This window comes from Sipha flava, unplaced genomic scaffold (assembly GCF_003268045.1).
Source record: "Sipha flava isolate LNK unplaced genomic scaffold, YSA_version1 50311_pilon_pilon, whole genome shotgun sequence".
Classification (NCBI taxonomy): domain Eukaryota; kingdom Metazoa; phylum Arthropoda; class Insecta; order Hemiptera; family Aphididae; genus Sipha; species Sipha flava.
In genome coordinates, this window is record NW_020273382.1 from 1 (window position 1) to 11488 (window position 11488).

The window sequence follows — 11488 nt, forward strand, 5'->3', positions numbered from 1 at the left end:
GTAATTAATTTTAATTAATGAATTAATATTAATTTTATTAATTTTTTTATTATTACCATCTTAAAGCTTCTGGATTAACTTGACTAAATTCTAAGCAAAGGAATCTACCTCCTGGTTCGAGTACTCTATAAGCTTCATCTAAAGCTTTATCAATGTGTGTGACATTTCTAATTCCAAATGCAATAGTATAGGCTGAATATGAATCTGGTTCCATTGGTAAATGCTCTGCATCACATTCTACCCATGAAATATTATTTTGACTTAATTTCAAATTGAATGCTCTTTTTTTTCCTTCTTCCAACATTGAACTATTTATGTCAGCAATTGTCACATGTCCCTCTCCTTTCATATCTGATATATAATTTAAATACCTAAAAGCAACATCTCCTACAAAAAAAAAACCAAAATGTATTAAATAAATAAATGTGTTGATTCAACAAGCATTCAAGTTTTAGTTTGAAACTAGTGTATAAATCTGCACATCTACAATAATACTACAAATGAGAATTTTAATAATTTATTTATATTGATATTAAATGTAGGTACTTAATAAAACTGTGTTATTAAATTCATTATGTTTAATTAAAAAATTTAATAGCAAATTAAATACCTAATATCCAATATATTAGTATGTAAAATTGCATTATGTATAGTATAGTATAAAAGTTGATGATGGTTTTGAGTTCAATTACCTAACCTACTAAACAATAAAATTAACTTATCATAATGTAAATACAAAAAAGTACCTGTTCCACCAGCAACATCCAATAATTTAGTGTGTGGACTGGGATCCAATGTTCTCATAAATTGATCTTTCCATAATCTGTGTATTCCACAGCTCATTATATCATTCATAACATCATAAGAATCCGCAACACTTTTAAATACTTGATGCACTAAAAATCCCATTTATTTTTCAATCAACCATATAAATATAAATTTTTTTATTATTTATTTATAATAAATACACAGTAATTTAGTATGCTTTAGAAACTACTATTTTTGAATAACTTTAATTATAATAAGACAGAAGGTATATTTTTTATGGTTGTACCATTATGAATACATAATTGTAATAAATTAAAGAAATAGTATGATACCTACATCAATTATTAATTTTTTTTTATTATATTATTACTTGATTTTATTTCACTATTTTAAAACTTATTAAGTTTTTGTTTTGAAAATAAAAATTGTCAATTAAAATAATTTAATCAGCATGGTAGTATAAGATCATTAGGCATGAATAAATGTTTAGAATTTTTATAACAATAATCATCAGATATATTATAATGTTTTTATTAGATTGTTAATTAATATAAATTCTAATTATTTTTATTCTATTGTAGCAATATTGTTTTCAGAATTAGAATGTTGCACTGAATTGACATATTCTTAAGATTATCGGAAATTCTGATTATTAATTACCTGCTGCTAAGTGCATTTTTGTTTTAAAAACAATTAAGTACATAAAGTAACATTATTATATAAAATAAGTAAATACAATTTAATACAATAATTGAAAGTTTTTACATGTGAAAAAATTATTGATAGTTCACTATATCAGCCTTATTATTAAAAAAAAAGTATCAATGTATACGGTTAAAATATAGCATTAGCATATAATTTACAACATTAGGTAAAGTATTTTATTTATCAGTATAAACACATATTTTTTTAATAGGACGTGTAATAAGTGTTATACATTTTTTATTTTAACATTATCTAAATATTTTAAACAAGACTATTATACAAGATGATTCTAGCAAATTTAAGTTTAACAATTATAATATTTCTTAATCATCATCACTAGACCAGTTATATGATACAGAATTTTTGTTTTTTCGGTCAGGAGTGTTATCCCATTTAAGTGTACTTGATTTTTCATTCTTCAACCTCTTCTCTCTTTTTGAACTGTTTCTTTTGTTATTTATTTCAGAATTTTCTTCATGTTCTTGTTTCAATTTACAAAAATTCTTATTTTCTCTATAACATTGACTTGAATCATTACGATTTCTTTGTGGTTTTGATTGATACCTGCCTCCTGGATTTTTATATAAATGTAAATAATTACAATTTTTCCCCTTTGGACACATATTTTTAAAATATAACCCACATACTGCTTCTGACCATGAAGGAATGTTACAGAATTCTGCTGTTATTTTACGTCCGCCATAATAGCGACCACACAAGTTACGATATGCTTTCAAAGAATGTCGTCTACTTCTATATTGAACATAAACATTTCCCAATAAATGTATTTCTTGATTTCTACAAACATTAAGTTCAATTATCTGTCCATAGTTTTTAAGCTCAACTAATATATCTTCAAAAAAATCATAAAATTTTTCATATGCTTCTTTTTCATCACATTCTAGACTAATATCAATGTCAAATTCACGTTCATATCGCATATTCAATTCAAAATTTTTATAAAAACCTGGAATTAACAATGTGTTACTTATGCCAGGTCGAACATGATTTCTTGAACAGTTATCACGAAAGCGACAAGCAGCAACTTTGGAAAAAAAAGGACATAGTGGTTGATCTGGTCTTGTATTTGTACTAACATTTAAAGATTCGGGTAAAGGACCAATACCATTAATGTACATTTCTATTTTTTCAATAAATTTAGCATTTATTTCTTCCTGAAGTTGCATTTCCTTTTTCTTATTTTCTTCAATTTCTTTAATTTTTTTTTGTTCTTTTTCCCACTCTAATTTTATTAATAAATCTTTTCGAGCTTTATCTTGCTTAATTTTATTCAACTTATTTTGTAGGAGTTCCCATTCTCTTGTAGCTGCATATTCTCGTTCAATCCATTCATTGTATAGCACCAAAGCATTACGTTCATTTTCTTTTTGTTCAAATTCTTCGATTTCTTCATGGCTTTTCAACCACTTTTGATAAGTTGGAGAGTTTAAAAGATTTTGTTCTTGTTTTACATATAATTCTTCTCGTTCTGAAGCTTTTTTTTGTCTCAGACGTTTACGACGAATCTTTTTCCATTTATTACGTAATATTTTATGGTTTCTCATGATTGTTCCTAAATGTTGTTAGAATTAACACATTAAGAAAAGATTTTTTAAATACCTTTTTTAGATTTCTCTGCTTCATCAACTGTTTGAAAACCAAAGTGTGTTTGAGTAGAATATTGTACTGTGGACTTAAAACAACGTAAACCGTAATTATTAAATCTTTTAAGTATAAGACGCATTGTAACAAAAAATAATAAACTAATAAATAGTAGTTAAATCCGCTTATTTTCACTGTCTAATAAATTAGTAATAACAAATAAATGCACGAAAACAATTTATCCGGCATAACACTGGTATTTGACAAAAATCGAATAGGAATTGATAACAGCATATATTAATTTATTATAAATATTATAATTAATTTTAAAACTTTAACCTTGTATAGAAATAGTATTTTCAAAATAATTTATATTTTTATCTTCCAAATATTATGTTATTATGATAAGACTAAAATTCTGAGATAAGACTTTCATAAAAGCACACATTGTCTCACACATTTTTTTCTAAAAAGTAACCCATAGACCTTATACTCATGGACCGGCCCTGTGAATTAAAATTTAAACCGTGATAGAGGGCGCTGGCAGCGTTATGATAATTGACACACGATATAAAAATTATTGTGTTTACCATAAAAGACATCAGCTGTTATTTGATTTTCCGACTATTTCTGGTTTTGAATTTTTAGCGATTTATATTTGTATTCTATAATAAGTATAATATTATTTTAATAATTTTTCAATATGGTTTACAAGTGCCTATTTCCAGTAGCGTAGCCAAGGGGGGGGGGCTAAGGGGGCTATAGCTCCCCCATGAGCCGTCTTTATATGTATAGTGTATCTATGTACTAAACTAGTATTCTACTCAGTGGTGTAACTAAGAGGAATCAGAGGGTGCGGTCGCATCCGGGCCCGTTCGTATAGGGGCCCAAAGAAAAAAAATTTTTTTTTCTATTAATTATTAATAAAAATTTAAAACTACCTATATTTTTCTATTATAATATACTATTAAAAAAATCATTTTTTTTTTTAATAATTCAAAATTGTTATACATTATCATTATTTTTATATATGAATATTATTGTATCAACGTATTACGTAATTTTCATGAGTATGATACTACAGAAAAAACAATATGAGGTTTAAAGTTTTATCATTACTGTTAAACGTTGGGTTTTATTTCTAACATATATTTATTAATAAACCGGCTATCAATCGACCGTCTGTCATTAATCATTACGATTACGTTATCGTTTTGATGTTATTTGAAATCTTTATTTGTTAGCTTGTTCGTAAAGTTTGTAGTAGTCGATCGGTCAGTTGGTGACAATCGCATATATTTCGATTTTATTTTCATGCAGCCGTATTCAATTTTAATTGAATATTTGTTATTCAAGTGTATAATTTTTTTAAAATTCGTATTTTAAAATGAGTAAACCTATGAGTGGAGCACAAAAGCGCAAAAAAATAATAGAATAAAAATTTAAAAATGGTAAACTGCCCAAATTAGACAGTTATTTCAAAAAAACAGTTGAATCTACTTTGGAAAATCCTACCATAACTAAATCTGTTTTTGAAATATTACATGAAAACTCCAAAAAAAAATAACGTTACCGATATTTGTCAAAATATTAACAATACTGATGATTGTGATTTATTGTTAAGTAAAAATATGGAGATCATTTGCACAAAACAGTATCCTTCTGATTAGCTAATTATATACAAAATTCAGTTCTGAGACATCTGAGTGTAGAAGACAAACAATTTATTGTTGAACATGGTCCTTGCAGACCAAGTGATCCTTTCAGTCGTAACGCGGGTGGATGATGTTTTGACGAATAATTTTATTTCACCGTATCAAAAGCTGGACTGCGTATTTCACGATCGTGGCTTTGTTATTCACTGGAGCTCCAAAAATGTTACTGCCAACCTTGTTGGCTTTTTGGAGACAATAATATTAAGCACCAAGAATGGATACGAGGATTTAACGATTGGGCCCATACATCCATCACGAGGAATTGAAAGACATAAAAAATCTATACCTCATAAAATAGCATGCATGGCTATTTATTCATTTAAAAATCATAACACAATCAACGAAAATTAAGAAAAGCAAATCAGAGATGAAGCAAATTATTGGAAACTGATATTGGATAGAATTATAACTACAACGTTGACACTCGCAACTGAAGATATTCCATTCCGTGGCCACAGAGAAAATAATAAGACAGAAAGCAAAGATAAATTTTTAACGATAATCGAATTGTTAGGTAAATACGATCCGGTACTTACAGAATTACTCCAAAGACCTAAAGGAACCACAAAATATTTAAGTCCGGCAATTCAGAATGAAATAATTACAGCACTAGGAGATAAAGTTAAATTTGATATTTTACTAGAAATAAGAAAACCTCCGTTTTTCAGCTATATTTCAGACTCAACACAAGACATATCCAAAATCGATCAACAAAGCCATATATTTCGTTATGTAAATGTGATGTATGATAAAGAAAATAAACTAGTTGACATAGTTATATATGAAAGTTTCATTGGGTTTGAAATTATGGAGGGCCAAACGAGTAGTGAAATGGAACAGCAACTATACAATAATTTTGAAAAAAATAAAATTGATATTAAAAAGTTAAGAGGGATTGGATTTGATGGAACTGCTAACATGAATGGTGTTTATAGTGGATTACAAGCACGTATTAAACACATTCAGCCACTTGCATTATACGTACATTGCGCCGCTCACAATTTAAATCTTGTAATTAATGACTCGGTAAAAAATATTAATGAAATTCAAAATTTTTACGAAAATCTTGAATGCCTTTATTCATATTTTGCAAATAGTACTAAAAGGTGGGCACACTTAAAATCAGTGAGTTCTGTGTCTGTTTCACTCAAAAGACTATGTACAACTCGATGGTCTTCACGAAATGATTGTTTAAAAGCGCTTAGTTTGCTTAACATAGATATTTTAAAACTTTTAGCATATATTTCACTTATGGGTAGAAATAAAGATGAAAAGAATAAAGCGTCAGGTCTTCGAAAGTTTAATGTAATTTTAATAATTTTCATCGAAACCAAAATTCTTAACTCATTACAAATTGTATCACTATTGCTACAAAAATCGGATATAGACTTACTTAATGCTTTTGAACTGCTTCAAACAGTCTTAAATAAAATAAAAGGAATGCGTTATAAATTTGAAGAAGTGTTCAAGGAAGCTAAACAAAAAGGAATTTAACCTAGCAATTTCGAGGGGAGTTGAGCCAACGTTCACTAAAATAAGAAAAAGAAAACAACTAAATATTTTGATGAATTAAGTAACGATGAACGTCTCCTTGATGCTGAACAATATTTTAAAATACAAATTTACTATCGTACTCTGGACATAATTATCAAACAACTCGAACACCGTTTTAATGGTATGAACCAAGTAATAAAATGTTCAATAATACCAATTAATATATGTTCAATGAATGAAAATAAACTTAAACATTCAACTACCTCTTTAGTAAAAAATTATGAAAATGATTTAACAATAGATTTGGCCAACCAAATTATTTAATTTAAACGTACGTTTGAAAATCAAATTTCAAAATTAAATGCTGTACATGACTTGGCAACATTTATAATTGTAGACAATTATTTAATAGCGGTAAGTTTTCCAGATTCATGTACAGCTTGTTTTCTTTTTTTGACAATACCAGTGACGGTGGCAAGCGCAGAAAGAAGTTTTTCAAAACTCAAAATAATTAAAAACTATCTTCGAAGCACGATGTCTCAAATTCGTTTGTCAAGTTTAGCTATAATATCAATAAAAAAGAAAATTGCAAAAGAAATTAATACGTCAGATATTATTTCTACTTTGGCAAACAAGAAGTCCAGAAAAATGTTTTAAGTTTTGAGTTTTATATTTATTTTAATTGTTATTTGTTACAACTGTTTACTAATTTTTTTTGTATGTACATAATTTGAAGTATTAAATTAATAATAAATATTCATTATTAATTAAATGATTATAAAATGATAAAATGTGTATTTAATAAAATAATATGCAAAAATATTTAAAAAATTTTTGTTTAGTAATTTTAGTAAGATGAATAAACTCCCTCGGGTTTCTTAATATATATGCCTGGACAATGGGAGGGCCCGTTGAAAATTTCGCTCCCGGGCCCAAATTTTGAAGTTACGTCACTGATACTACTATTATTATTTAAGTATTTTAAACCTTAGGTACTAACTAAATTTTGACGATTAACGAATAACAGGTTTGTCTTTGGCGTAGAAATTACAGATTACTAATACTAATTTCTACCATGATTATCACTATCTATTTGATGATTATCATGCAAGGTTGTAGCAAGTCACTATCAAATATTGAATGAAGTTGTCAACATGGGAAAAAAGTGTTGATATTGAAATAAAAATGCCACGAGTATGTTAAAGGCAAACTCAGAGAGAAAACTTTATATCTGAAAATTCAGAAATATATTTTAAATGTTCTACTTTTATTCCTTTTCTTGACTTCCTTTTATTATTATTATTACATATAATTATTATTATAACTTTGTTTGTAGATACCTCGATAATTAATGTACCAATCAGTGATGTACTTAAATAAATTACATTTTAAATTACTACAATATTTCGTTTAAATAAAATAAGGTGTATTCAAATTATGGCCCGTGAAAAAATTTATTTTTATTTTTTGGCCCTTGATACCAAAAAGGTTGCCGACCCCTGGTTTAGGGTATGCAAGGTGTATACCCCCTGCGCACGCCTATGCAGTGCATTTTAAAAGGAATTTTCACTGGGCGACAAAAAATGTTTTTCTCAAAATAGTCAATGAAATTCCATAGTACGGCTATAATATTACACGTTCATAGGCGTGCGCACAGGGTATGCAGGGTATGCCGCTGCATAGTCTGCGGCTTCATGTGAGGGGCCCAGTGGGCGTAGCCAAGGGGGGGGGCTAAGGGGGCTATAGCCCCCCCATGGGCCGTGTTTATATGTATAATATATCTTGACTATTTAATAGAATCAATGGATGCTCGTTTTAATTAAAGGCTTATTGATGTTATGCCACTTGAAGGACTTATTCCCGCCAATTTAAATATGTATGACGATAAAAATATCATAAAATCTGCTAAGATACATGCCCAAGATCTCCAAGTTGATACCTCATCTACAATCAGAGCTGAGCTGTTTATACGGAGGCAACAATGGAGTCAAAATACTATTCCAAAACCGAATTCTGCTGTTGATACACTCTCTCATTGCACCAATCTTCAACTTGAAATTAAAATACTTTTACAATTTTTCGCCACGTTACTAGTTACCTCTTTCACTCCGGAAAAAACGTTTTCAGCACTTAATCGCTTAAAAATTATTTAAGAAGCACCATATCGGAAAACAGACTGAATGGATTAGCTATGGCTAATATAAATAAAAAAAGAGTAATTCGTTGAAAGTGAAATAATAACTGAATTTGCCAGAAATTCGTCTAAGAGAATTCAGCTGTCAGAGTGGAGCAAGTGATTGAACACTGAAACTAAAATTATTACTATTATTATTATAAATTATGTATTATATATTATTAAATATTTTTAAAACTATATTAAAGTGCTTGAATTACATTTAAAAACTTGGTGGTAGATGGGGGGGGGGGTTAAGGGTGAATTCTCATATCCTCTCTTACCTTACTTATCCAAAAAAGTGATTAGCCCCTCCCATTTAAAAATCCTGGCTACGCTACTGCTTACTTCCATTTTGTAAACGAGGATATAATGACAACTATTCACCAATAAAATTGCACAAGTAAATAATAAAACATTAGTAGATAGTGTAGGAATATGATTAAAAAAATAACAAAAATAACAACAGAACTTAAGATTATAATCATATATAATATGACTATTGAATAATACTTTTTAATGATCTAAATGTCTACAGAAATAATCTATTCAAAATTCTGTAATACGGTAAATGTAGGTATTGTTTTAAAATTTACATGAACACATTGTTATTGTTATTAAAATGAATATGATATTGTGACCGTTTAAATCACTGGTGGGTGAACTTTTTTAATGGGGGGGCCACAAGGTTTAAGAAATTCTAAAGGAGGGCCAGAATTATAGAAAAAATGCATTTTGAATCAGCTTTGAATCATAATATTATATAAACATTACAGAATTACAGACAAATGTTACAAATTACCTTTTACCTTAAATAATAATTAATTTAACTTTTATTCCAAAGCTCAACCATGGTAGGCGTGTGAGAAATATGGAATTGTTTTTGATTTTCTATAATATTTTCGAAAGCAGGTTCCAGCTGTGATGAAGCAACTTTCAGCAGTGCGAAAAGGTGTTTATTAGTCAATCGGTTTCTGATTGAGTTTTTCCGCAATTTCATGGTCGAAAAAGTTTGTTCGCACACATAAGACGACGCAAACATCGCTAAAATTTTCTGGGCGTAAGCAATTATTTTTGGAAATTTGGCTTTCTGCACTACTCTATAAATATATAGTTTTGTGGAATTCAAGAACAATTGCTTTAAATGAGTACTGCACTGCATTTCAATAATTTCCAACTGCATTTCTGCAGATACATTTTCCGGATCTACATTAAACGGCATCGAGAAAACATCTAGCGATGATTGAATGTTCTTGAAATCTTGAAACCTAGTTTGAAATTCTGTGAAGTTTTTTCAACGCCCGACTGAATTCTTTCAGCTTGTTCTCACTTACTGGTGACATGGATTTTAAACGCAGAAAGTGAGTTTAATCGTTCTTCGCTATGCAGTTATAAAACAGAAAAAGCTGAGTTTTAAATGATTTCAGACAACCCCAAGTCTCATCTATAAATTGGTTCTTTCTTTGCAATTTTTTATTTAATTTGTTATAGTGTTCGAGTAAATCGGTAAAAAATGCAAAATCCGTACGCCAATCTTTGTCTTCGAAAATTTGGAAATCAGACCATTTGTCTGTTTTATTCTTTAAGAAATCTTGTATTTCCTCTTTTAAATTCCAAACCCGTTCAAATGCATATCCACAACTTAACCATCTTACTTTCGTGTGGTAAAGAAGGTCGGAATAATCTGCGTCGACTTCAATCATAAATTCTTGGAATTGTCGGTGTACCAATCCCCGAGATCGAATCGTATTAATTAGTTTTGAAACCACATTAAGTACATGGGTAATATCTATTGCAGCTTTACAAAGGACGTCCTAATGAATTATACAATGTAAAAATACAACATCATGATTAGGATTCTAGATCCGAAAAATACCTGAAAATCCAGCGTTTTTTCCAACCATATTTGGGGCTCCATCTGTAGTTATATTGCATAATTTTGAAGTAGGCGCTTTCAAATTTTTAAGACCTTCAGAAAATTCGTTATAAATTATTTGCTCCGTCGTTTTTCCTTTTAATGATTGCAAATAAGCTAGCTCTTCAGTAATATTAAATTCGTTATCAACGTCTCTAATGAAGATTTTTAATTGAGCAGTGTCACTTCTATCCATACTTTCATCCATCGTCACGGAAAAATATTTAAAGTTTTCTAAACTCTGCCTAAATTGAGTCGACAAGTTTGATGCAACAGCATCAATTCGCGTTGTTACTGTTTTTCGCGATAAACTGACAGACTCAAAACTCTTTAATTTTTTCTGGACATAAAATCTTACTCATACTCACTTTACAATCTTTTACAAATTCTTCTTCCGAGTATGGTTTGTTATTTTTAGCTATTTTATAAGCCACAACATATCCAGCCAGCGTAGAAGCCTTTTGAGTAGTGTTTTGCTTTATAAACACATTCCGTTGAACAGATATTGTTTTTTTTAGGTTTTCCGCATTTACCTTTTTTTCTGCGTCATTCATCACAGCATATTTGGTTTTTGAATGTTTGGTGTTGAAATGACGAGCAAGGTTAAAATATTTAAACACCACCACTGCTTCATTACAAATAAGACATACTGGCTTACAGTTGTATTCCGTAAAAAAGTATTTCCAAGCCCACTCTTCTTTAAATAGACGACACTCGGAATCGACTTTTCGTTTTTTATACGCCATTATCCCAACATACAGATTTTCTTTTAAACGATTATGAATATAAAGCGTAACGCAAACAAGCAAGAACAAGAGACAAAATTAAAACAAAATTAATGTAAAACGTGTGGCTCGCTCAGTGATACCTGACAAGTGACGACTGAGTTCACTATATGTATTATACGTAAATATAATATAAGGAATAACGATTAGGTATGACGACAGTGCAAAGACTGATAGCATTACACAATAAAATTATATCAATTTATTTATATACTTAAGTACATCATACATATTATTATACGAAAACTACGATAAAGACGCACCAAACTGAAATCTGGGAAATATATTAATATGAACAAAAATAGAAATTATATACCGATTATCATAGTAC

At 29.1% G+C, this 11488-nt stretch overlaps 5 protein-coding genes across 5 annotated transcripts; all 5 read right to left on the reverse strand.

The window, feature by feature from the left end:
- Nucleotides 1-56: 56 nt before the first annotated feature.
- Nucleotides 57-3397, reverse strand: LOC112690420 (2-methoxy-6-polyprenyl-1,4-benzoquinol methylase, mitochondrial-like; the record flags this gene model as incomplete). The annotated part of the gene is given in 3 exon segments (XM_025564430.1): nucleotides 57-387; nucleotides 747-896; nucleotides 3094-3397. Coding segments are annotated over 3 exon segments (605 nt in total), but the record flags the coding sequence as incomplete, so codon positions are not given.
- LOC112690419 (U2 small nuclear ribonucleoprotein auxiliary factor 35 kDa subunit-related protein 2) lies at nucleotides 1545-3087 on the reverse strand. Its single transcript, XM_025564429.1, has one exon. The coding sequence runs from the start codon at nucleotides 3036-3038 to the stop codon at nucleotides 1797-1799; it is 1242 nt and encodes a 413-aa protein (XP_025420214.1). The 5' UTR covers nucleotides 3039-3087; the 3' UTR covers nucleotides 1545-1796.
- Nucleotides 3398-9283: 5886 nt separating the features above from the next.
- On the reverse strand, nucleotides 9284-9679 carry LOC112690415 (EPM2A-interacting protein 1-like). Its single transcript, XM_025564425.1, has one exon. It carries the CDS (start codon nucleotides 9677-9679, stop codon nucleotides 9284-9286), a length of 396 nt encoding a protein of 131 aa, XP_025420210.1.
- A 145-nt stretch (nucleotides 9680-9824) lies between these two features.
- Nucleotides 9825-10580, reverse strand: LOC112690416 (general transcription factor II-I repeat domain-containing protein 2-like). The gene is made up of 2 exons (XM_025564426.1): nucleotides 10359-10580; nucleotides 9825-10271 (listed from the first exon to the last, which is right to left on the reverse strand). Exons 1-2 carry the CDS (start codon nucleotides 10578-10580, stop codon nucleotides 9825-9827), a joined length of 669 nt encoding a protein of 222 aa, XP_025420211.1.
- Nucleotides 10581-10692: 112 nt separating this feature from the next.
- Nucleotides 10693-11118, reverse strand: LOC112690418 (general transcription factor II-I repeat domain-containing protein 2-like). The gene has a single exon (XM_025564427.1). The coding sequence runs from the start codon at nucleotides 11116-11118 to the stop codon at nucleotides 10693-10695; it is 426 nt and encodes a 141-aa protein (XP_025420212.1).
- Nucleotides 11119-11488: the final 370 nt, after the last annotated feature.

Bases quoted from the DNA above. Each gene is read 5' to 3' on its own strand.
- LOC112690419 (XM_025564429.1), bottom strand. From the start codon at position 3,038: ATGAGAAACCATAAAATATTACGTAATAAATGGAAAAAGATTCGTCGT.
- LOC112690415 (XM_025564425.1), bottom strand. From the start codon at position 9,679: ATGCCGTTTAATGTAGATCCGGAAAATGTATCTGCAGAAATGCAGTTG.
- LOC112690416 (XM_025564426.1), bottom strand. From the start codon at position 10,580: ATGGATGAAAGTATGGATAGAAGTGACACTGCTCAATTAAAAATCTTC. The intron at 10,272-10,358 runs GTTGGAAAAAAC...ATAATTCATTAG, and splicing joins CAGATGGAGCCCCAAATATG to GACGTCCTTTGTAAAGCTGC.
- LOC112690418 (XM_025564427.1), bottom strand. From the start codon at position 11,118: ATGGCGTATAAAAAACGAAAAGTCGATTCCGAGTGTCGTCTATTTAAA.